The 27,370-nt window shown below is 39.3% G+C and overlaps 1 protein-coding gene across 2 annotated transcripts; it reads right to left on the bottom strand.

Annotated features, from left to right (window-relative positions):
• Positions 1 to 88: 88 nt before the first annotated feature.
• LOC136711382 (TRPM8 channel-associated factor homolog) lies at positions 89 to 23,123 on the bottom strand. Of its 2 annotated transcripts, none has more exons than XM_066687607.1 (8): positions 22,983 to 23,123; positions 12,946 to 13,578; positions 7,766 to 8,757; positions 7,531 to 7,625; positions 6,628 to 6,841; positions 6,196 to 6,435; positions 2,767 to 3,104; positions 89 to 2,267 (listed from the first exon to the last, which is right to left on the bottom strand). In XM_066687607.1, the coding sequence occupies exons 2-8, from the start codon at positions 13,554 to 13,556 to the stop codon at positions 2,025 to 2,027; spliced, it is 2,733 nt and encodes a 910-aa protein (XP_066543704.1). In that variant the 5' UTR covers positions 13,557 to 13,578; positions 22,983 to 23,123; the 3' UTR covers positions 89 to 2,024. The 2 variants fall into 2 exon arrangements, with proteins under 2 accessions (XP_066543704.1, XP_066543703.1); XM_066687606.1 differs by lacking the exon at positions 22,983 to 23,123 and adding an exon at positions 19,559 to 19,674.
• Between the last annotated feature and the right edge of the window lie 4,247 nt (positions 23,124 to 27,370).

The raw sequence follows: 27,370 nt of genomic DNA, 5'->3' as shown, positions 1-27,370 counted from the left end.
TGGGGTGTGGTGCAGAATGGGAGATACATAAGGACCCAGTGGATTCCCCTGGAAGCCGCCATCTTGTGGAAACATAAAATTTTTGCACTCAAGTTCTTTGTCTTTTTAATGTTTATTATTTAACATTTGCACCAAAGTACCCAAGCACAAAAGGAACAGAACACCAGTTTTGCCCCTAGGCTATAAAAATATAAATTACTGTAGCACTGTTTTCTTTTACAACAGTGATTCATGAACTAAATACACCAAAATAAAAATAAAAAAATATATATATATTAAATTTAGCCTAACATATTCCCGCTACACTGATCTATACCACACTACAGTAGTAGATATATCTTCATAATAATAATTTTAAACATTAAATTATTCCATTGTTTTTATTCCATTGTTAAACTGTTGATTGTTTAACCACTTCAACACCATGTGCATCAAATGGAAACCCTCACACAGTGCCACGCCGTACCTTCGTACATGAAGATTCTTAATCTAATATATTATCGGCTTCTCAGTCTAGAGGTTCAGGTTTTGTTCCAAAAGGCAGTGCTGATACTGTACAATGTGTATTGAAAGCCTAGGAATGCAATTGTTTTTATACAATCTCATGTTGATTAGAGCTTCCAATGTACCTGTGCGTGTCTAGAAGTCTTATATCTATTGTGGCAATCCATTCACCTTTTACAAGTATATGAATATAGTTTGATATTATTATTGCTAGTTATTATTATTATTGTTAGTTGTACTTGTTTAGTTGTAGTTGTGTAGTTTTTAGCAATAGCTATGTAGTGCTGCACAAAGCCCTGTAGCTCATTTGTAGTGCATCCCTACAAGTTTTGTATTAACATTTCAATAAATGGCACAGAGCAAGCCAGTTGGTGATGGCACAGGTTTTGATAGGGATTGAGTTTTAGTTAATAATTACTGTTCATTGTTTATTATTAGTGTTTATAATTTTCATATGAGTTCCAGTGTATTGTGTATTATTTGTATTTGTTTGTGTTTTGTTTTATTATATTTATTAGCATTTTAGTGTATTTATTTTTTTTATTATTAGAAAAGTTTATTTAGTATAAAGTATAATATTGTGAACTTGTTTTGAAATCTTTACTGAACATCGATATGTAGTACATGGGAGAGTACAGGGTTAATGAAAAACATTTTGGTAATTTCATTCATCATTAAACATTTTAAGCAATTTCAGGTGCTAAAACATTATTATCATTATTTTCAAAATCTGGTACCTGGAAAGGATTTTCATTTTTTCATCTGGAATTGAAGTGGTTAATTAGAGAGGCTGATATACAACAGTTTATATAATATTGTACCATTACAATCAGCATTGTCGTAATGATGACATCTACCCATACAGTGATCTTTGCAGTGAAGGTGTTTATACAGATCATTGACAAGTGTAACATTTATAAATGCACACCATGTGTTTCAGTGAAATATACAGGTATGATCTAGGTTTTGCAGAATCACAATAGTAACAGCAAGTGAATTGAAACAGTTTATTTATAGCATATTTAAAAGTCATATGTTTTTACCATTGAAATCAAAAGGGATGCATTGAAAACTGACTGTTGGGGATATGACCTATTAAAGGTGGGGAACCTATGACTACAATTTCCTCTTGCACCACCACTGTAATAGACAGACTAGTGTAGTGTATTGTTATTCAAAGGGAGAGGCTCTGTGCTTTCCAATGATGTATAGTTGGTTTTTTCCAATCTTCTGGGTCTGGAAACCTTTATTGAAGTTGGGAGTTCAAATTATTTGATTGGAGTTGGGGGAGAAATAATACCCTATTGGCAGTGGCATAAGTTCCGTTTCAGAATTGGGGGTCCCCTATGCCTATGGAGCCAGGCATACATTACTGGGGCGACAATGTAACATGACACGTCCCCCCCCTAAACCTACACCTATGCCTATTGGGAAGTATTTTATAAAGGTGGAGCTAGAGAGGAAGTTTTCATCATAGTTGGGGGGCTGTTTCTCAATAGATCTGGCTGTGAAGCCACAGTTTATGCATATTTGGTCATGGGGTGACTCTTCCATTCGGGTAAGGCTTGCAGTTGTTTCTCTACATGGTTTTCAATGGGCCAGCCCCAGCTCTTGAAAAAGGGAGCAAGATTCTTGTTGACTGTCTTGGAGAAGGTCTCTGTGAACAGATTCATCTTGCCCTTGTTGTCCTTGGGGACATCTTTCTTTTGGTGGTAGGCACCGAACACCTTTTTGAAGGCATCCCAGCCAAACTCCTCCTGGAGCTGAGGAAGAAAGAGAATGGAAATAGGATAAGAGAGAGGGGAGTAGAGAGTAGGGGAGAGTGAGGGAGATGGTGTACAGAGTGGATTTGGTGGAAAGAAGTTAGGGGAAGTAGAGAAAAGGAGTAAGAGGAAGGTGAAGAGGGAGAGGAGTGTAGGAGAGAGAGGGGGAATAGAGTGGGAGAGGATGGCCAGGAAAGAGAAAGGTGGGGAAAGAAGAGTGTTGGCAGTGTGGGAGAGTGGGAGAGGGTGAGGAGGAAATAGAGAGTTGGGGGAGAGAGGTGTGGAGAAGGAGACTGAGAAAGAGAAGAGACAGAATGAGGTGAGGAAGAAAGATGTGTGGGAAAAAGAAAGGGAGGAGAAGAAAGGGAGAGATAGGGGACAGGGAAAAAGTAAGAATGAAAATCAAATATAGGTACTGCATAGTAGGTAGTGAGGAGTAAAGAGAGATGGTGGGTGGTTAGACAGAAAGAAGACACAGCCTACATTCACTGCACATTACCTGAATGTAAGTCTCCAGCGCTGTCCAGACACTCCAGTCATTCAGGTTACGCCCTTTCTCCAGGTACTCCTGGATGCGCTTTTCTCTGCTCTCGACCTGGAGGGCAGGGTGGGCAATATGTTTCTCTATGCCCAGCACTGTTTCGTGGACATACATTGCCCACAGGTTACAGGTGCATTCAGTGGTATGGGGGGGGAACTCCCAGGGACCTCTTTGTTGGTTGTGGCCCAGCTCATGAATGCAACCCCACAAGCCTTGTGTCTTGATTAAATCCGGGGAAAACAGGTTTTCACCTGAAGTGGAGTGCATCATAATAGGGTAGCCAGCATGCATAAAGCCTGGAGATTAACACAAAAGCAAGTTAACAGCCTATACTAACAGATGCACACTCCCAACACACATCTCGTCAGCCAGCCCCCAGATCAAATGCAAATGGGCCACTGTAGACTGACCAGGGCTTACATTTATCCATTATGCATAAATATAGCACTTGATGTACTTGAATACCTATACTTTACAATCACACACTTATTACAGCAGGAGAGTTGCACAAAATGTGAATTTGAATATTCAGATGTATAGTGTACAGAAGGACATTGACTGAGGGGAGTTTGCACAGATTTGAAGAAGATCTGAAGGGGTTTGGATTGATAATTCAGCCCTGTGGGAAGAAATGGACTATAAATTAAACTTCTGGCTTTTTTCCCCCTGGTTTGGAATCTCCTACAGTATTTCAGAGGATTAGGTGGATAGATGGGGAACCTAGGGGGCATTTAGTGGGGAATTTTCTGGATGTAACATGTACCATATGCAAAAGAAAATGGCAGTGGAATATTTTTGAATTACATTTGGCTTAAAGCAGAATACTTATTTTCCCAATTAACCTTCAGGATACTACGGGTCTGATTATCGGCTCAGGAATCAGGAATGTTGCTAAAGTAATAGTACACTTCAGCCGTAAAAATATTTTTATTGGACAATTCTATATAGCAATGAACTGTCTTAACAAAAAGCACAGAGGTTTGTTGTGAGTTTTAATTAATCAAAAAGCTATATTTTTATTAGTGGAAAAAACCTGTCTCTTAGAGGAAATGTGGAAAATGGCGGCATGCTGAAAGTGCTCACTTGAGAGCGCTTTTAAGGATGTCAAATGAGGGATGTTTTGAACATTTTACTGCTTCTGAGACTGATAAAACTTAATTAAGCTTAATACAAAAATTTTTTAGTATTGTAAACTTTTAATTGGGCACATTGATTAGTATTGTAGACAGTTATGACAGCGATTTGGAAGAGGGGGAGAGAGAAGTTTATGACAAGGATGTAAATAAGAGGGGTTGAAGGTACAGATTAAAACATTTCTATTTTATTTCAGTTCGTCAACCTCAATGTCAGAATCCCCTTTTCAATGCATATAACAGAACTGACACAAAATAAAACTGCTAAGATTAAGAAATACACACAAATAATAGTCCAAGATTTATTCAACACAGCAAACCTAACTGGACGATTTCTCAGCAAAGAAGAAAGAACACATCTGCAGTGAGTCGAACATACATGTTTACAATCAATGCAATGTAAGCAATGTAAATGTATTATTATTTCTTATGATTTAATATTACTGGCAGTAATAACTATTAAGGTTTATTACATTATTTTGCATTGGAGCTACTGAGTGTGCGGCTTGTACTTTTCCAAGTAATAACGACAACAACAATAATAATAAAGTACATTTGAAGATACTTTAATATTCATTCAACACAACACAATCTGACTGGCCATTTCCATATGAATTCCAAAAGTATATTACTTATAGAAAGAATGAAAAACTTAAACGTCTTACATTTCTTGTGATATATACAGACAGGTGACAAATTAAAGGAAAAACATGAGTGGAGGAACATAATGAATGCAGATGCCTCCAAACAGGTGTAGTACATGATACAATTAAGCAATTAACATCCTATAATGCTCTGTGGCATGTATAAAAATGCTGAGCAGGCCCAGTTGACCTCGATTTTGTCAACAGTCAGTTGAGAACTACACAGAGAGGGATATTATAGTAGGGTTGCAGTGCATAAACCCCTCATTACAAAGAGAAATGCACATTTGAGAGTTCAGTGGTGCAAAAACCATAGGCACTGGTCTACAGAGATGTGGAAAAAGTCATATGGTCAGATGAGTCATCCTTCACCATATTCTTGACAAGTGGGCGAGTGCATGTGTGGCGACACCAAGAAAACGGTACAAGCCTGACTGCTTGACCGCTACAATGAGGTGGTCCAGAGGTTCTGTTATGCTGTCGGGGGCATTTTCCTAGCATGGGAAGTAATGTTAAGACTGTATACTAGTTACACCTCATCTGGAATATTGTGTATAGTTCTGGGCTCCACACTTCAAGAAAGATATCGCTGCTCTAGAGGCAGTTCAGTTCTGAATGGTCTGATGAGTATGAAAATTATGTGAATCATATGTTATGGCCTTCACAGTCACCAGATATCAACCCAATTGAACACCTATGGGAGATTCTGGACTGACGTGTTAGACAACACTCTCCACCACCATCATTAAAACACCAAATGAGGGAATATATTTTGGAAGAATGGTGTTCCATCCCTCAAGTTTCAGAGACTCGTAGAATCTATGCCAAGGCGCATTGAAGCTGTTCTGGCGGCTCGCGGTGCCCCAACACCTTACTGAGACACTTTATGTTGGTTTTCTCCTTTGTCACCTGTCTATAGGTTCCATATGATCATTATATTTATTTATGTAAAATTAAGTAATTTGCTGTGCCATACCAAGCACTGTGATTTGTGTGAAAGTGCTATAGTCCAGACGTGTAGAGCGGTTGCTGTGAGTTTAGTAGTCTGAGGGTTAACATCCCATGGATGCTGAAAGAAGCATATCTTCATGTGGTAAAGGTTTTACAAAACAAAATGACCATAGGAAAGTATTTTTCCATTTTGTGTTCCTGGTAATAAATAATAGAGTTACACATTGTGTAACAAAACGATGCTAATGTGATGTTAATCACACATTACTTACATTGTAACTACACTACAAATATGGTCTCCTACAAACACTTAATGTAAAGTGTTACCAAATGTAGTTTAACTTGTTTAACATGTTTCATTTAAAGCTTTTCTGAGTTTTTCAGCAAAGACTATAGCCAAACTTAAAATTTAAGCACATCATTGGGATTAAGCAAAGTTGATTATTTTCACATTCATAGTTATTTCTTTACAATTAATTCCCCCATTTTTATTACGAGCTTTGAGATTGTCAAACAGGTTTCTGAAGTTTTGAAGTGATAACTGGGTTATGAATTACCAAGAGGCAATCCAAACTTAACTATAACTGGGCCTGAGGAGTAAGTCGCCCTGGATAAGGGCGTCTGCCAAGAAATAAAAATAATAATAATAAAGTACTCACCATGAGAGATTTGCACATCTGCCACAAAGCGCTCCTTCCTGGGGAATTTCTGTGGGATGTTGGCCAGCTCTGCAATGCCCTTCATGATCTGGTTCCAGAGTTTTGCCACCTCCTCAGGGTTGTCCACCCCCCGCACCAACTCTGAGGACACGGTAATGATGATGTTGTCAAACTCCATCTCAGCCCAGGGTGAGGGAGCACCACGGAGTGTCTGCAGCCATTCTTCCCTGCTGGTCTGTCCTGGAAGGAGAATTAACAGGGAACAGTGTACTGGATGGTCAGCAAACACAGATGAGCAATCACCATGACCATTCAACCCGATGGAATAGTATAGATTGGAATGAAGCCATACATAGCTTCACTGACATAAATTAAACATAAATTATTCTTGATTTAGGCACTGTCAGGAACCCCCCCCCCACCGGGTCATACCAGACTTGTAGTAAGGAGCTCTAACAGCCTTGTCCACTTTGATCTCCAGGTCCCCAAAACGCATGTTGTTTGGTACCACCAGGTAGAGGAGCCCCCCCCATAGATTAGATACTTCAATCTTCTCAGAGTTGATGGAGAAGCATTGGTGGACACAAGGTGCTCGTTTCAGCTGATCAGCATTACCAATGAAATCTGTCTGGCATCCAATCTGAACCTGCAAGTTAAAGCGATAATGTCAGTTTTTGCTGAGGTTTCAGAGTGGCTCACTTAGTCAGCAACCTTTACGTGATTTATATGTGGATCCAAAGCCACCAAGATACTTTCAGAAAGGAATGAACATGTATGTGAAGCATTAAAACATTTGCAGAGATTAATGTTAATTAATCAAACCAATCACATCTGATTAATGCAACAGCATCGATGATGCCTACACTATTAGCTAGTTTGGATCTTCACACCCAGAAAGGAGTATCTTCATTGGTTTGAGGGTTTTTCTGATTCAAAGCAACATATACTGAGCAAAGTATTGTAACCTGTAAAATATATTTGTATGCTGTAGCACCAAAACATGTCAAATTTGAATATATTGTGACAGATACTATATATGGGGTGGCTAACCCTGGTCCTGGAGAGCCGCAGGGTCTGCAGGCTTTTGTTCTGTCCAGATCGTTAACTGCTTAATTGAACCAATTGTGGGTCTTAATTAGGCAAAATGTCCCTGTGTTCAAGGTATCCATTAATTGGTAAGTTAGAGAGACCTGGAAAACCTGCAGGATTGCAGCTCTCCAGGACCAGGGTTAGCCACCCCTGTAATATATATTCCCTGTTACATCTACAATTCTGCAGTATATGATTTGGTCATATCCCAAACATTTAAAAAACATTGTATATAGGGGAGTATACCTTACAGCCCTTTCTGACAATTTTTGAAGGCACTTCAATGAGGGATTTCATGCCTGGAGACAGATAGAGGCCTGTGCTTTTCCACTCCTCTCCATCTGAAATGGAAAAGAGATCTATGAAATACGGAGTCACAAATAAATTAACAACGCTTGTTATAATAATTAAAATTGGATGAAAAGTCAATAAAACAAAATATTAATAAAGTTAAAGAAAGAAAACAAAAGAAAGTACTTACGTGTGGTGTTCCCATTGATCTGAACTTTGACATCAGAGATGGTGGGCAGCTGAGGAATGTCTTTAATGATGATGGGGAGGAGAGAGTCTGGGTCTGGAGACACCTCATAGATCTCCGTGCTGACTTTGAGGAGAAAATGTTCCTTGAAGGTCTTAAGGGGGCAGGCATCACAAGCTTGGGGCACCCCGGTCTTCTTCAACATATCCGTGAGCAGGTTCAAGACAGAGGTGTATGAGGAGCAGTGTGTGGCCTTCATACGGAGGTAGGAAGAGCAGTCGTTCCCCAGCTTCTTAAGCCAGGATTGTTCATGCTCCTCCAGGACCTTCCCTTCCATCATATCCTCAGCGATTCGCTGCAGAGACTTACGGAAATGGTAGGTGTGGGTAGTGCACTGGTCTGTATTCTGGGTCTTGAAGACATCAGTTGTTATTGTTGAGCCCAGGATGTTCAGGCCAAACTTGCCAATGACCTGGTTGCCAGGGTAATCAGTGACCGTGTTTTGATTCCTATTGCTCTGGCACCAATACCAGGCATGGCCCCCAATGAGGAGGCCACCTCCTTCTGCTACAAATTCTTGTATCTCTTTTGCATGGTCATTGCTGTAGGACGTGCAGACATAGACACTCAGTTTATCATGGAAGTCTGTCTGCACACAATTCAGCCCCCCTTGGCTTAGCAGTGTGTGGGAGGCACTCAGATTGTTGTTGAAGCCTATCACACCATTCCGCCCCTCATCTAGCCACCGGAGGGCGTTGTTGAGGAACTTGCTGAGGGATGTATGGCCCAGGAAACCCTCATGGGAGGTAGCGATCACCCGGCCCTGACCATAGTATGCTCCGGCAAAGAAGGTCTGGTGGGCATCGTTCATCGCGATGGGGAATGCCAGCGGGCCATGGACTAGAATCTCAGAGGGCAAAGCTGAGCCTTTGATGTCAAACTCATCCACACCATTCAAGAGAAAATCCAGATCCTCCTTGAAGTCTTTGCCAATGCTTTTGAGGTAAATGAGAGCAAATGAAAAAGGTAGTGTACATTTACAAAAAGATGGTGACAGCAAACACATTTCCCAAGAAGATCACAAGAGTGGTAGAGTGGAAGGAGAAGAGCATCACACCTAGCCTTGAAGCTTTTGGAAGATCTTTCATCTTAATGCTCAGATGTAATCTAAACATTTTGTTCTCACACTTTATAAGCAAAAAACAATCATATTTCATGTGATTTGAAACCATTAAATTTCTTTACACTTACAAATTGACATCTTAATATGGTTATTTTTAAAACAAAATTAAGGGGAAAACTGAAAAATCATGCAAGTACACCTGTGGTCAGCCACTGGGATAGTATACTAAATCAAGTCTTGCTTATGTCACTAAAAGGAAGCATTGAAATAAAGTCTTATGGGTTATCTTAATGTAGGTAATGCAATAATTAGAAACAAGTATAATTCTATTAGACATTCTTGGGTGTTAGCCTGATTTATAGACATGAACCAAGGCTTTTCACACACATGGCTGTTTGGGTCCAACAGTGTAACAAATATATGAAATAGCTAAACACCAAACAGGTATGATTTACTACGGCTAATCTCCCCACTGCATGCGTTTCGTCTGCTACAACTAACCCCCCCCACTCAGAGATCCGCAAGCAGCACACCCCCTCATCAACAAATTGTTTAATACTGTACCTTGATCAATGTCGCCAAAAGCTGATATGAGATATTGAATTAATAACAATATTTGTTGTAAGGAGATAGTGTAGTGATACTGTAAGAACCAAGGCAGTGATTGAGTGAACCTTCAAGACCAGGCTGGACTAGTGTAGTAGACTATGCATATCAGGCTAAGCACAATTCAGCTGCCACTTTTCATTTCTTAACATATCACAAAGCGCATGCAAGGCTTCTCGCACAAATTTGTTAAGTCAGTATTTTGGGTTTTCATTAACATATTTTCTCTTAGTACACATTAGGGCTGGGCGATATGGCCAAAAATGTTATCACGATAAAAAAAAACTTCATATCAGTCGATATCGATAATTATCACGATAAATGTCCAATCATTATTTCTTTCAAGTTTACAGGTGTTCCCCAAGGCTCCGTCCTGGGCCCGCTCCTGTTCTCACTCTACACTTGCTCCCTGGGCCCCCTCATCGCTTCCCATGGTTTCTCCTACCACTTCTAAGCTGATGATGCCCAGATCTTCCTGTCTTTTCCCTCTTCTGACCCTCTCATCCCCTCACGCATCTCTTCCTGCTTGTCTGCCATTTCCGCCTGGATGCACTCGCACCACCTCAAGCTCAACCTCTCCAAATCAGATCTCCTCTTTTTCCCCCACTCTTCCTCACCTTCTGCTGACCTCCCCATCTCGATCCCCTTGGAATCCACCACACTCTATCCTTCTTCTTCCGCTAAAAATCTAGGAGTCACCCTGGATCCTGCGCTCTCCTTCTCCCAGCACATCACCACACTGACGTGTACCTGCAGATTCTTCCTGAGCAACATACACCGGATCCGTCCCTTCCTCACCGACTACTCGACTCAGCTACTTGTCCAGTCACTGGTCCTCTCCCGCCTGCACTACTGCAACTCCCTCCTGGCCGGCCTGCCTGCATCAACTACCCACCGCTCCAGTTCATCCAGAACTCTGCAGCTCGTCTGGTATTCTCTCTGCCACGATTCGCACACGCTACTCCACTGCTCCGCTCCCTCCACTGGCTCCCGATAGCGGCACGCATTCAGTTCAAGGCTTTGACCCTCACCTACCGCTGTCTTGACCACACTGCACCAAGCTACCTTCAGTCACTCGTCTCTCCATACATCCCCTCCAGACCACTGTGCTCCTCCAGTGCCAGAAGGCTAACTCTGCCTCCTCTCCACTCTCCCTCCTCCAGAGCCCGCTCCTTCTCATTCCTGGCCCCTAAGTGGTGGAATGACCTGCCCACCGAAGTCAAAACAGCAGAGTCCTTGACCTCATTCCGGCGCTTACTCAAGACACATATCTTCTGACAGCAGTAATATTAGTCCTCTATCCCTGCTAGATAGCACTTATTATGCTCCTCACGTTCTTGATTGTTTTCCTCCTTGCTCCCTTTCCCATAGCCCCAGCCTGTAACCCTACATCTTGACAGCACTTAGCTTTCAACGTTCAGGATGTAGGAAGTCTCTTACTGTACTTGTGTAAATTGTAAATTGGAATCTGTAAAATTGTATTTTGAATTGTTATGTTTTAGCTAAGTTGAACTTGTAATGATTGATGCCTTGTACTTCTCTGTATTTTTGCACTTATGTTGTAAGTCGCCCTGGATAAGGTCGTCTGCCAAGAAAAAAAATAATAATAATAAAAAAAAAATAATAATAATAATAATAATAATAATAATAATAATAATAATAATACAAGTTTAAAGGCTGATTTTTGCTCCTGAGTGAAAGTTGAAGAAAACAGATGGTTAATTGTGGTTTTAAACTATTATTTATGGTCAGAACATGACAAACACTTACCAAACAATGGATCATTTCACAAATCTGAGGTAGATAATACAAAACAATTATAATGATAAAATCTTTTTCAACATAAAAATATGCATGAGTAAAATTAAGTAAAATCCCTTTTCAGTCCTTTTTCCTCAACAAAATAAATATCTGTAAAGCCCTGCATGGGCCTCAAATCTAGGCCCTAGCCCGGCCCTGGCCCGAGACGCTCAGGCCCCAGCCCGGCCCTTGTCCAACAGCTTATCACAATTCTCGGCCCGAGTCTGATTGGAGCCTGTGTTTTTTTTTCCCCCATTACACAGCCTATACTACTGTTGCAGCCATTAAAATAGTTCAGTTTTGTTTTTAATGGTAAAGTAGTTATATTTCTTTTCGTTTCTTTATTAAGTCAATTTAGAAAAATGTTTGGAGCATTTTTTGTTTGTTAAAGTTTTTGTTTTTTAAAGTGATGACCAAGTGGCTGACAGTGAGTTGATCACGTTTGATCAATTTAGCCTCTCAAATCAACACTTGACTTGCCTACTTATGCCCTAGGGGCATAAATAAGTCGGGGCCCCTCGGGCTGAAATGTAGGGCTCTAGTATAACAGCCCCGTAGAGACAATCAGCATGAACATTTAGTTAACGTGTGTCCATTTACAAGTTAAATTAATGAATTAATAAATAAATAAATACAGCAGATCTGGGTTTCCCTCTAAAATATTAAGGACTAGTTTATAAATGCGTCCATAAACACCATGACTGAAACAAGCACACTATATTGTAGCTGCTGTTACTGTATGATTAATCGTGAAATGTGTATTTTGTTTCAACTGTAACTTGCCCTGGTTAAGGATGTCTGCCAAGTAAATTAAAAATAATACGGCAAAAAGTTAAGGGAGTCAAGATGTGCCATTTAAAATACATATCTACTAGCACATATCTTGATGATGATTACAATAATAACAATAAGTAGCAAATATTTTATTGTTGCATATCGAAAAGTTTTCTTACAGTAACGTAATGCGTGTCTGAATATAATGTTGTCTATACACATTTAGCTCTTCTTAATATCTCTTTACAGAAAAGTATATTTATTACGCGGTCTCCAATCATGTAAAGCATAAAGAATAAAATAGACACATAAGTCCTTTCCACATCAGGCTCTATCGCTCGTAGTGTTGTTTTTAAAACGAAACAAACCAAACCCACAATCACTCTGCTCTTGCCACAACAAATGAACTTCCGACAACGGCCAGGTTTTACAAAAAGCTCTGGGGTGCTGACGGCACGGACGCTTAAGCCAGTGGAGGCGAGGTAAAAGTGTTTTTTAGTGGGTGTATACCTCCCCACGGGCATATTGTCACTTCTCTGCACGTTCCTGCTGCGTCACAGAGGTGGACTGCTGTACTGAATTATCGACATTATCAAAAATGTATATCGTTATTGAGGGAAGTAATTACCTTGATAATTATTGATATTGATATAATCGACCAGCCCTAGTACGTAGAATCTTATTTTTATTTGCACAATAAGGAAGCTATGTGCAGTATGTTAGTCCTTGAGAGGTTCTTAAGACTCCTCTATTTGGATGACTTAATCATTTAATTGTTAAGGGCTATAATTAACCAGTCTGATTAATTAATCTATAACCACTCTGGTGTAGCTCTCATTCATTCATTGGTTATGGGTAATTACCATATGAAGATACTTACGAGACAGCCAGCCAGCTAGTTGGAATCTCACTGGGTACAGGGAAGACACCCTGTTCTCCCTGAAGCTGGGAGAAATAGATCCCAGATGTGCTGATCATTTGGTTGCCAGGGAAGCAGAGGAGGGTATTGTCTTCTTTGTGGCTTTCGGACCAGTGCCAGGCTTGGCCAGCAATCAGCAGCCCACCTCCCTCCTTCAGGAAAGTGTTGATCTCCTTCACCTTGTCAGATTCATAGGCAGTGGTGATATAGACCCCCACACCACCCTGGAAATAGTCAACAAGCTCAGTCTTCTCTGATGTGTAACACAGGTTGTTCCACACAGATTGGCAGGTCTTGTGGATGCCAACCTTGGCCCCAGGTTCAGGCTTCAGCCAGACTAAAGCATTCTCCACAAATGTGGGAAAGGCTTCCAGGTAGACCTCATGCCCCAAAGCGACCACGCGCCCCTTACCATACCTGGAGGCAGCCATAAGGACCTGGCCCCTCTCGTTCATGGCCAGGGGAAAGGCATGCTCACCAGTCAGCACCAGGTCACTGGGGATCCCTTCCATTCTGAAATCCAGTACATCTATCCCCTTCATTAAAGCAGTGTAATCGGTGACACGGTCCATTGTCTGATATCTACAGAGAGAGCTGCACCAAGGAAATGACAGGGGCACGTGTTTCAGTATTGCAATAGGAAGTCATCAAAATAAGGCAGTGTCATACATTTGCTTCTCCTGTAAAATTGTTAGTAATAACCTTTGAGAAGTGCGTTTAACAAAATAATAATAATCCTCACTATACATAATATATAAACATGGTGTGTATATAGGTGTGTGTTCTATATATTGTACACAGAGTACTAACCCTAAATTAAAACCACTATTGAATCTACAGATAGTGTCTGTACTTCTGAAGGCTTGCAAAGAAAAAGTTACTGAAATAAATAATTGTAAATCTATTTCTCGTAGCATTTATTATTTTTTTGTTTTTACAAAAGCCTATTTGCTACATTTCTAGAAAATTTACATTTTAAATTGCACATGTGTATGTGTGTTTGTAATATGGACTTAAATATTACACAGGCTGTGTGAAAACCAAAAAAACACCTATGATGATACCATAAAATAGACCTATAGATTTATGAAGCCGCAAACATTATTTGAACTAATTACTTTGAGCAGTACAAAATATAAGCAGTTTCCAATCATTCTGGTGACTTATATTCATATTGAGATAAGATGGCAAATAAAATGAAATAAATGGTTAAATAATACAATCTTAAGAAAAACTTTACTCATGGAAAGTTTCCTCCATTTAGATTAAGTCCACTCAATACAAGTAAACAGAGGGTTTCTGTGTTCTATTATTAATATGTGCTTGTAAATGTTGCATTCATAAATTAATATATATATAATAATATATAATAATCATAATTAATAGCAAGGAGTGTTCAATGCCTGTCCTGCAGTTTAGATATATTGCACTTTCCACCTACACAAATTGATTTCTAAAATGTGCGATTTCTCAGACTTGTGTGCATTGTGAGTACTAATTCAATCTGTGATCCAATTCAGAAAGTTAATTACATTTAATTATTCCATGTTGTCTGTGCTTTTTCAAATGGAAACAATCTTTATTGTTGTTTATTAGTGTATTGTTTATTGTTGTTTAATTAGGCCTATTTCGAGTTTTAAATTACAGGATTAAAAGATTTTTAACCTTTATATACATTAGTTAAAGTTGCACTCTTTATTATATACCACTATTGGGTAGGGAAAGCCTAGTGGTGCCCGATGTGATGAAATAAATATATACTTCCATGCTGATGTTGTTTCACCATTTCTGTCGCAAAAAAATCAAATATAAATAAATAAATAAATAAATAAATAAATAAATAAATAATCTTTTAACTTGTGACATTTGCATTAAGGATAATTATAATTACAATCACAACTCATTGCTCTTGTGAGGCTGAAGTGAATGCTGGTCACCTCCTAGAGGTATCTGCTGTATGCAATTCATGTTAGCTGCGCAGGAAACTTAATTTTACTTGCGTATCTGCTTACTCTTATTTAAGAGGGTTTGCACTGGGAAACTTGGCTTTATATATAAGAATGCCATTTCTTTGGGGGAAATTCCCAAGCTGGGGTAGTCTAACAATCAATTGCTTTGCAAATTTAGTTCTGCAATGTCAAAATACTGTAATGCCCTCAGCTGGGCAGCCTTGGTGTTGGCGGTTGCAACCTAATTAGGTCAGAGTGGAGCATCCTGGGAAAGGGGCAGTCCGCTGAAATTCCGGTTGGACAAGATGGATCAAGAAGTGTCCAGTGGACTATGTGAATAGTTGTACGGGACTTTGGTTTGTGTGTGTGTGTCCTGTGTCCCTCAACTCCATGTGTGTACCCTGCCTTTTCAGAATAGTGCCTGTCAAGGCCCCCTTTCAGTCTGTACTCTTAATCACAGCTAGAAGCTACTATCAGAGCTATAGAGAGGAGGGGTTACTCAATTAAGAGCTGTTCTGGTTAAGTGCTGCCATCCAGTGTGTCCCTTGTCACAGAACCTTAGAAAGTTTAATCTACAAACTGTTGCAATACAATCCATTATCAAATTCCAGAGGAGTTCAACTCATTCTTTGCTATACATTTTACAAACTAAATTGTTATGTAGATTCATTCTGCTACTTGTACACTGGATCCAATACCTACTAGATGTTTAAATGTGTTTAGTAATTTGTGCATTGATATCCTTATTATAGTTTCCAGCTGCTCTGAAAACTGCTGATAGTTAACCCCCAAATTAAGGACCTTTATTTTGATTAAATACTACATTTTCAAGACCCTTTGATAAAAAGGGTTAGGAATAGGTCTGAAATTACTTAATACTGAGCTATACAAATTGAATTTCTTAATATTAATAATATAATGGAAAAGTTTAAAAAGGCTCTTACTCTAAACACAACACTGACACTGCATTGGGCTTATTCATACTTATTCACTCCTCCTCCCCCTTTGTCTGCACAATGCCCGATAAACTAACCTATCAAAAGCAAAGGTAACACCCTAGTTATATATGGTGTACAGAGACACAAGCCTCAAAGCAAACAATGGCAAAGGCTGATTACACAGATCCACTTTATTGCAAATTAAAGGATTATAATTAAAGGATTAGAAAGAGGTGGTAACTGACAGCAGTCAGTAGCATGTACATTTAGCAGTAGCAAACACATTGACGTATGTTAGACTAAGTTTTTAGTCTAGAGATTACTATTTACAAATCTTTGACTAGAAGACTTTCACAATGAACTGGAAGGAGATCTCTACATATGCATAATTGAGATTTTGTGGAGATTCAAACAGGAAATTGAATGAAAACACTATCAAGGACCTACTACAAAAACTTTACAGATTAAAAAGTATGATTTTATAGATATAACCCATAACATTCTTTCTTTAAAAAAAAAAAAAGCAAAATTGGGACTCTCTTCCACACATTGTTCTCTCCTCACGTGTCTCATGCAACTGGACACCCGACTTCCGCTCTACCAAATATAGCTTACACATGTAAAACCTGCAGCCCCACCCTAATTAAAAACTATTGTACACTATTTCCTATTTATGCACGTGGAATAATTAAAAGCAAAATCAAGGTTCATTACATAAAGGAAAACGTCCAGTGCCATTCTGTACTGAAATAAGGCATGGTAACAGCAGTTTTCTTAAATGTAATGAGGTTGTTGTGTGAAAACATGCTCATATGCAGAAACCATCCACAGAAATGGTAACAACTAACTCATACACATTACATTTCCTGGAAATTACTTAATCCTAATTAATTTAAAGACACTTGATTGCAATCGTTTTATGCCCATATCTGATTTAGTCGGCATCAAACCCTAAAATAGAAGGGAGTGAACCCAGATCCAAACTACATATACAGTTTTGAGCTGGTTGAATAACACTGTATTCAAGAAAAAACACTATCAGTACAGATTATTTCATCCTCAGAAATACACTAATAATGTCAAAGTGAAAAATATAATCTGCAAATTGTTCTAAATTAATTACAAATATATAATAAATAAGTAATCACCCCTTCAGTCAATATTTGGTAGAGGCAATTACAGCCAAGAGTCTAAGTCTCTACCAGCTTTGCACATCTGGACACAGTAATGTTTGCCATTCTTCCTTGCACAATCGCTCAAGCTCCATCAAGTTGGATGGGATTGGATTGAGGTCTGGGCTTTGACTGGGCCACTCCAGGACATTGACCTTTTTGTTTTTAAGCCACTTCATTGTTGCTTTGGCTGTATGTTTGGGGTCATTGTCCTGCTGGAAAATTAATCTTCTCCCAAGTCCCAGTTCTCTTGCAGACTCCAGCAGGTTTTCTTCCAGGATTTCTCTGTACTTTGTTGCATCCATTTTGCCCTCTATCTTTACAAGGTTTCCAGCCCCTGATGCAGAGAAGCATCACCATAGCATGATCCTGCTACAACCATGTTTCAAGGTATGGTGTTCTCAGGATGATGTGCAGTGTTAGACTTGCACCAAACATAGTGCTTAGTATTGAGGCCAGAAGATCTATTTTGGTCTCATCAGACCATACAATCTTCCTCTACTTGGTCTTAAGAGTCTTCCACATGCTTTCTGGCAAACTCTAGCCGAGTTGAGTCTTTTTTCTCTCCCATAAAGGCCACTTTTGTGAAGCACCCAGGCTATTATTGCAGTATGCACAGTGTCTCCCAGCTCAGCCGTGGAAGACTGTAACTCCTTTAGAGTTGCCATAGGCCTCTTGATGGCCTCCCTGACTAGTGCCCTTCACACCCGGATACTCAGTTTTTGAGGATGGCCTGAACTAGGCAGATTCACAGTTGTGCTATATTCTCTCCATGTCTTGATAATAATGGACTTAACTGTGCTCCGGGGGATATTCAATGCCTTGGAAATTGGTGCATTTGAACAACCTTATTCTGGATTTGATTTAAATTTGATTTCATGATGTTGTTTTCGTTAAGAATTGTACTAACCAACTGTGGAGACAGGTGCATTTAACCTGAAATCATAGGACACACCGTAATTGCACAGAGGTGCAATTACATGACTAGTAAAGACAACTTGTTTCACCACAGCTCATGTGTTTTTTAGCTACAGCACTTTAATTTCATTATGCTCTGGTTTTCATTCCAACTCTGGGTGTGTTTGGTAAAGGTTATCAGAACCTGTTGGATCAGTTTATATTTAGTTTAATTTGTGTTGCAGATGCTGCAAGTATATCCTCTTTCAAATAAGAACCCCAGAGGGTGTGTCTATCCTGATATATTAACCCTTAAACGATGCTTGCATTTTAAATACTGTGGTCTCAGATTGGAGGTGAGCTTCAAATGTGGCAAAGATTATAGTAAAATAATCGTCACAACATTAAGTTGACAGGAAAAATACATGTCCTCCTATTTTGTCAAGGTTTCCCAATACAAGGACACACTGGACTGCCATTCCACTCACATACATACGGTTCCAGACACTCGCAACTCTTTGTGTAAATAATCTCTTCCTATTTTCAGTCTTATAGGTACCTAATCTTAGTTGTGACCTCTGGTGCTTGTATCGCTGTTGAATGTGGAGTAATCTTTGAAGTCTGTTTTGTGCCATTTTAAACAGATGTATTTACACTACACACCAGCTAACATGACACATTTAAGTGAATGCTGTAATGGAAACCAATGTATCTCTTTTGGTTTGTAGGCATGATGCATAAATTAAATTCTGCTTTAGTGGGAAGAGTCTAATGTTACAGTGATTCATTTAAGATAATATCTTATCTTCATTTATTATATTCATTTAAGAAAATCTCTGATTGACATAGTGTGAATGGGTTTCCTTACATTTGTGCATGATATTGAGTCTATGTTTGTTGCTTGGACACATTGGACACTCTTCACTGTCAGGTCAGGACAAATGCAATTGCAATCTTTATACATTCTTTCACTGGAATGCACCATCTTAATTGTATCTAACATTGTGCCTTCAATAATTTGAATGTTATTTTCACATTCTCAGGCACACCTACTACAACTCCTACTACTCCTACTACTACTAATAATAATAATAATAATAATAATAATAATAATATTATTATTATTATTATTATTATTAATACATATTCACAAATTTTCGATCCACCCCTCACACTTAATCAGACCATAGTTTGTTTATTTTTTCAGACCCAATCATCACAAAAGACTGTACAGTACAACGCCGTAATTTACAGTGTGAATGTTGGGGATTAAACATCTGAACTGCAAAGTACAATAATGCTCTGTCAGCTATCACATCTATTGTCCTGTTGAAATGCTGCACTCTATCTCAAACCTGGCTAAAGCATTAAACAGACCAGGGGTTTGAAATAATTTATATCCGTAACATACGTAAAATAAATGTGCAATAATTGATTAATTGCCAAAACTGACCACCTTTTGTAGAAGCATATGGTATTTAGAAATCGCAAATTAGATAAATAGTTCAACTGAAGTTTTCTGAACATAAAATCTGTTCCAGGATGCAGCCGCTTTGAAAAACAGACGTAGATATATAACAATGATAAACCCCCAGTCCCGATAGGTCTAAATACTCACTTTAAACGCAACAAATCAGGAGCCTGTGGCGGATCTGCGTTGCAGTTGAATAGTAATGGTTTACAACAACTCGACTGGTGTACAATAACACATTGTTTACTGCCTTTAAATAATATATGCGAAACCGGTTTATCCGGTACATTGTTATACAGTACTGACTCAGCCTGGAAAATAGGCGTGTCATTCTAAAACAAAACTCTATATTCCGAAAACCAGGCTGTGGACTCCCAGGAGAGGAAGGGGGACTTTTCCTACTTTACAGTCCTGTTAAACTTGTTATCTGGCATTATCTTCATTGTATGCTTCCATTTCATGTTCCAGGTATCATTCTATAAATTCGTATACAATATGACAATATGAAACCTAATATCTGCAATAGATCTTTATATTATTACACTGTGTTATACACTTTGTATTGCGTCTTATATTTTGTAAGTCGCCCAGGCTGGATAAGGGCATCTGCTAAGAAATAATAATAATAATAATAATAATAATAATAATATAGAGCCTGCTTACAGTTTTGTTTTTTTGGGAAAACGATCACTTTGGTAGATTATTATTATTATTATTATTATTATTATTATTATTATTATTATTATTATAGCAATCATAGATATGTAATCTCGAAAGATTATTTGATAATTCTATAGCGACACGTTCTTACCCCCTTCCCAGTTACCTGTTCAGTAAAGATGGCAGGAAGGCAGGTTCCGGTTTCTTTATTATTTATTAGTAACAAAACGGTTTTACGCTGGTGAACAGCAGTGGCGTTATGTAACCTACGCAGGCAGATGGGCAGATAGCACCGCAGCCATAGAGGAGCATCAGCGGCAGAGCACACCTCCAGTGACCACCGAACTGAGCAGAGGGACGGGAAATTCGGGGACAGTGAGGACAGGTGTTCTGACAAACTGAGCTACTTTGAAAGAATGAGCTGCCTAGCGAAACTAATGATGTACATTTAAAATGATTTTGACCGTGTTATTTCATAGTGACCAATTTGCTATTTACGCATAGATGACAGGATTAGCTACAAAGGGTTTGAAAGCTTCTAATACAGTAATAGTGATGAAAAACAGAGGAAGCATATTCTGACAGGTCCCTTCTGTCCGACAGGATGAGCTGCCTCGGATTTGAAGTATTAAAATACAGTAATAGTGCTGAAAAACAGCTGGTAGCCCATTCAGACAGGTCCTTTATGTCTGACAGGATGAGCTGCTTAATATTTTCATTCGGGGCAGCTCATTTCAACCGGTAGACCATTGTTTTCAGATACCGGGCAGCTCATCCTGACGCGCTGGACGATTGGAAGGACGTAAGCGAAGATGGCGACGCCCAGAATTGAGACGTAAACAAAAGTGATACCTACGGTGGCCCTGAAGTGCAACTACTGAAAAAATAAATCAGGCTGCGACATTTGGAAGTGCTGAAAAAATAAAGCAGCTGCTGCAGCATTTTCAGAAGCATTTGCGCAGTGCACGAAGTATTTATATTAATATTTTTGTATGTTAAATCAATCGCGATCATGATGAAAAGGGGTTCTTAAATGCTCCATTGTGTTTACCACGGACCTCACGGTTCTTAAACGAACCCTTTAACTCACGAAGAACCCAAAGGTTCTAAATAGAACCGCTGAAGAACTTTCAATTTCTAGAGTGAGTATTTATTCGGTTGGTGTTTTTTCTGTTAAAGTTATTCATTTACTGTAGAAGCTTTATTTTCTGTTAATTGTATTTGTAAGTTTTTACATTTAAAAAAGTAAAGTACTCCTAATCCAATGTAAATTACAATGTCTGGTCACGCATACGTGGGGCAGGGTAATTTGAGAGCAATTCCAAAAGATAGAATAACACTCATTAATAATAATAATAATAATAATAATAAATGTTAATGTTTATATAAATTAAATATACTTTTCTAACAACTGTATTGTATAAATGGGTTAATTTATATTTTATTTGCTTTATAGTGTATTTTTATTATTATTGTCATTTAGCTGACGCTCTTATCCAGGGCGACTTACACTTGTACCCATTTATATAGCTGGGCATTTTACTGTACCTTGCTCAAGGGTACAACAGCAGATTTGAACCCACAACCATCCAGTTAAGAGTCCAGAGCCCTAACCAATACTCCACAGTGCTGCATATTGTGTATATTGTGCAGGCACATTTGTAAATGGTTTATCTGAAGTAGACAATACAACGAAGGTTAAGGTTCCCAACAGGTTTTGTACACAACACTACAGACAGGACATGGTTAGTAGTAATAGTGGTTTTAAAGTTCAAGCTAAGCAGAAAAGTACATTCAGTATAAAACACATGTAGAATTAAGATAAGTTAGAGAGACAATGTAAAAGTCCTTAATAAAATAAAAATACTATTTTATATTAATTTGTTATTTATTGTTTCTTTGATTGTTTTGGAGTTATTCATATTTGTTGAAGCCCTTTGTTAATAGCTCATGCTATTCTCTATTAAATCAGTAAACTGCTCCTTCTGATGGAATTGTTAACGGATGTTTACTCTTAGTGCTTAAGAATAATAAAAACATATGTGATTTATGTTTTCAATAAAGCACTGTCACACTGCTTTGTAAGAATTAAGTACTGTTGTTAATTTAGTAAATCTAGCTACTTTAAAACACTTTTCTGTCTCCAACCTAAGCGTTCATTCATTTTTAATAAATTTTATGTCACCACAAAGTGGATAGAGAGCAGAAGATCACAAAAATATGAATATGAATACTTCGTGCACTACGCAGTTGGCGCCCCGTTCTCAAATTCTGTTGACTCTTCTGGAGAAGCAGGCTTGGCAGACGTGACTTGCTTGCTGTCCAATGGCATAAGTCAAATATATTTTACAATGTACCTCCCTTATCGTAATTGCTTCTGAAAATGCTGCAGCAGCTGCTTTATTTTTTCAGCCCTTCCAAATCTCACAGCCACTGCAAATGACACAGCCACTGCTTTACTTTTTCAGCACTTCCAAATGTCGCAGCCGCTGCAAATCTCGCAGCTACTGTTTTATTTTTTCAGCAATTCCAAATGTCACAGTCACTACTTAATTTTTTTCAGCAGTTGCACTTCAGGACCACCGTACGATACAGCTTGAGCAGATGAGACAAGAGAGACAATGGCTGCCTTCACGACATGCATATTTTGCAGAGTTTGCGCAGAATCTGCACAGACTCTGCGACAAACCTGTCCAGGGCTGCGTCCCAAATCGCACACTTGCTACCTACACCCTTCGACAATTGTACACTTTGGGTGACGTTGTGCTGACGTCACAGAGTGTGCATTTGAGTGAGAAGATTGTGGGGTGAAGCTGAAAGCGTTCAATGGGACACACTTCAGCGTCAGCATTCAGCGCCTTTGCCTTTGACCGAAAAAGTAAAAAGTATACTTGCTCCCTCGTTCCATTACCTTGCAGGGCAGAAGTACTACGGTGGCCATCTTAATGGGTGTCCCAGTCCCTCAGGGAACGAGTGAAGAGAGTCTAATCGAGCTGTTCGTGCCCTGCAATGCTCCCTTCAGTGGAGTGTACAAAAGAGCGCACTTATGCGGAAGTGTTTTAGCGCTGAAGTCCCAGAAGTCTTTGTGTTAAAGGCGGAGACAAGTCATTTGGGAAAATATGGCAGCGGTGGGTGCATATAAATATAATGTAATGCTAGGTAGACAGTATATATTGTTAAATTATGTATCAAGGCAATTATAATACATAGATAATAATAACATGTTTATATAATCATGACTTAAATATATAAATAGAGAGTTCAGCCAAAAAACGTTTTGGCACCTATCAATTAATTAATTACTGATGCAGTAGCCTATAAAACTTGGAAATACAGTGTTTGTTAATATCACCTCCTAATTATAATTATTAATATAATTAAATACAGAGAGAGATGACTTGAAAAGATTGCATAGGTACTTTTTCGTTCAAAATTAAAGGTGTTGAATGCTGACGCTGAAGTGTGTCCCATTGAACACTTTTAGCTTCACCCTACACCCTCCACCCTCGCTCACTCAAGTGCACTCTCTCTGATATCAGCACAACGTCACCCAAAGTGTACACTTGTCGAAGGGTGTAGGGAGCAAGTGTGCGATTTGGGACGCAGCCATTGTTCCCTCGTTCCATATATATATATATATATATATATATATATATATATATATATATATATATATACACTCACCTAAAGGAGTATTAGGAACACCATACTAATACTGTGCTTGACCCCCTTTCGCCTTAATTCTACGTGGCATTGATTCAACAAGGTGCTGAAAGCATTCTTTAGAAATGTTGGCTCATATTGATAGGATAGCATCTTGCAGTTGATGGAGATTTGTGGGATGCACATCCAGGGCACGAAGCTCCCGTTCCACCACATCCCAAAGATGCTCTATTGGGTTGAGATCTGGTGACTGTGGGGGCCAGTTTAGTACAGTGAACTCATTGTCATGTTCAAGAAACCAATTTGAAATGATTCGACCTTTGTGACATGGTGCATTATCCTGCTGGAAGTAGCCATCAGAGGATGGGTACATGGTGGTCATAAAGGGATGGACATGGTCAGAAACAATGCTCAGGTAGGCCGTGGCATTTAAACGATGCCCAATTGGCACTAAGGGGCCTAAAGTGTGCCAAGAAAACATCCCACACACCATTACACCACCACCACCAGCCTGCACAGTGGTAACAAGGCATGATGGATCCATGTTCTCATTCTGTTTACGCCAAATTCTGACTCTACCATCTGAATGTCTCAACAGAAATCGAGACTCATCAGACCAGGCAACATTTTTCCAGTCTTCAACTGTCCAATTTTGGTGAGCTTGTGCAAATTGTAGCCTCTTTTTCCTATTTGTAGTGGAGATGAGTGGTACCCGGTGGGGTCTTCTGCTGTTGTAGCCCATCCGCCTCAAGGTTGTACGTGTTGTGGCTTCACAAATGCTTTGCTGCATACCTCGGTTGTAACGAGTGGTTATTTCAGGCAAAGTTGCTCTTCTATCAGCTTGAATCAGTCGGCCCATTCTCCTCTGACCTCTAGCATCAACAAGGCATTTTCGCCCACAGGACTGCCGCATACTGGATGTTTTTCCCTTTTCACACCATTCTTTGTAAACCCTAGAAATGGTTGTGCGTGAAAATCCCAGTAACTGAGCAGATTGTGAAATACTCAGACCGGCCCGTCTGGCACCAAGAACCATGCCACGCTCAAAATTGCTTAAATCACCTTTCTTTCCCATTCAGACATTCAGTTTGGAGTTCGGGAGATTGTCTTGACCAGGACCACACCCCTAAATGCATTGAAGCAACTGCCATGTGATTGGTTGGTTAGATAATTGCATTAATGAGAAATTGAACAGGTATTCCTAATAATCCTTTAGGTGAGTGTATATATATATATATATATATATATATATATATATATATGTTTTAGTGGTGTACATATTCATTTCTACCTAATTTTCAAGTATTATGTGCAAAATGTTTTACATGTGTATTTATTTCAAATCACATATTTAATGTAGATTTGAAACCGGTGTAAATATAATATTGTACAAAAAAAAGTTGTAATTAATTTGATCAGTATCTTAGTATTAAACCCTTAAGTGTCCCTACTGTTTAAAGCTGGTTATGTTTCCCTGCATAATATTGTGTAATACATTATTTTTATTTTGCAGCTCTTTATGCTCTCTGTCTCTTTACAGCCTGTCCGGCTCTTTCCTGGTATACCGTGCTCCCCATGTGCGCCCCCACAGGAAACAGTAGGATGAGCCTATGAGTTCACCCATATTGCTACATCCTTTCTCTTATTATTATTATTATTATTATTATTATTATTATTTTTAACGAAACACTGTCAACTCGCTTTTCACTTGTAATCTATGGCACAAACAACAAAAACAAATGAAAACAAACAAAAACAGAACATAAACTGCATTCAAACAAAGTCTTTTAGGTGTGTGGGCCTGCAAAGTGTTCTTCCATATCTGCTGTGGGCTGACCCTGCAACCACTGAAGACTCACAGTAGGCTGGCTGTCCCTGGCACTCTGAAACTTCTGGTGGTGGTTTGGCCTGCTGTGTTGCAGTAGGTAATTCCTTGTATTCTCCATCCTCAGCATTCGTCTCCGGCAAGTGTTGAGGCTTATCTGAGTTAGGGAAAAGGTTACCCTGTTCTTGAGACTTCCTGAGGTGTCTTTGGTTTCTTTTTATAGTCTTTCCCTGTTCTGTTAGTATTTCATACGACTGAGTGTCTATTGGCTTCATCACTGTTGCTTTCTGGCACCATTTGCTCTGTCTACCCCATGACTGCATTCTCACATTTCTTTGTAGTGGAGGTAGATCCTTCACTGAAGTGTTGAAGTATTTCGCCTGCATGTGTTGGTTCTCCACAATCCTCTTCTGCCTGGTGCCTGTCACCATGGGCCTTAGTAACTGTTCACTCAATAACAACAGGATTTTTGTTCTCCTGCCCATTAGGCTTTGTGCTGGACTACTGTCTAAACCCTGAGAGGGGCTGTTCCGGTGGTCCAACATAGCCAGATATGGATCAGACCCTGCTTTTCTTGCTTTAGCCATTAGCCTCTTGGCTGTTTTCACTGCTGATTCAGTTTTTCCGTTACTCTGCGGATACCCAGGAGACGATGTTTTATGTTTGAAGTCCCATCTTTTGCTGAACTCTTTGAATTCCTCTGCTGTGTATTGTAGTCCATTGTCAGAGTATAGAGTGTCCAGAATCCCATATCTTGCAAAATGTGCTTTAAGCTTCCGTACAATTGTCCTAGATTTAATGTTCTCCAAAAAGTCCACTTCCCAGAAGTTGGAATAATAATCTACGGTCATCATATAGTCCTTCTCATTGAGAGTAAACAGATCTGTTCCCACTATTTCCCCTGGTCTACGTGGAGCTTCATGTGAGTGCAACGTTTCCTTTTGCAGTTTTGTTCCCCATGCCCTGCACACACTGCATTGCTCCATGTATGTTTTCAGCTGTGCATTCTTTCCTGGGCAATAGATACTCTCACGTGCTCTTCTCAAACATCCCTTTACTCCAATGTGTGAGGAGTGGACTCTTTGCATGATGTCTGCTCTAAGATACACTGGTATAACTACAAGCTCACCCCTGAAGACAATTCCATTTTGTACACTTAGTTAATCTCTGCTATGGAAAAACACTGCTGCTTCCACAGGTTCTTTAGTGTCCGGCCACCCTTGTAGGATTACTTTCTTTAATTCCTTGCAAAACCTTGTCCTGCCCTGTTGCTTTTTGTATGGCCTTTAGTCTCTCATCGGAGATGGGCAAGTAGTGCACCATGTTAATGGACTCAATTTCCATCTCAACTGGATGTTTCAAAGTAGATTCTGGTAAGTATGCCCTGCTAAGCGTGTCTGCCAGCACTAAATGTCTTCCTGGGTAGTATTGGAGTCTAACTTCATACCTCTGCAGCGTCAGTAACATCCGCTGTAGTCTTCTGGGTGCACTAAGTAGGAGTTTCTTCATTATACTCTCCAATGATTTGTGATCAGATTATACTTATAATGTGCATCCATATGTGAACTGATGAAACCTCTCTATTCCAAACAGTACTGCCAAGAGCTCTTCCTCAATCTGAGCATATCCTTTGTTCCCCGGTGTCTTTGCACTGGGTAGAAATGGGAGGAAACCAGAATACACTTAGAAAAGAAGCGAGATACAGAGAGAATAAGCAAACTTCACAGAAGCTTAAATGCATGACGCAAATTTCAGTCCAGTGGGTAGCCTATACATCAACCAAGAAGTTCTGTTGTAATGAAGTTGAAGAC

This window comes from Amia ocellicauda, chromosome 16, assembly GCF_036373705.1.
Source record: "Amia ocellicauda isolate fAmiCal2 chromosome 16, fAmiCal2.hap1, whole genome shotgun sequence".
NCBI lineage: Eukaryota > Metazoa > Chordata > Actinopteri > Amiiformes > Amiidae > Amia > Amia ocellicauda.
This window is presented reverse-complemented; position numbering and strand designations above follow the sequence as displayed.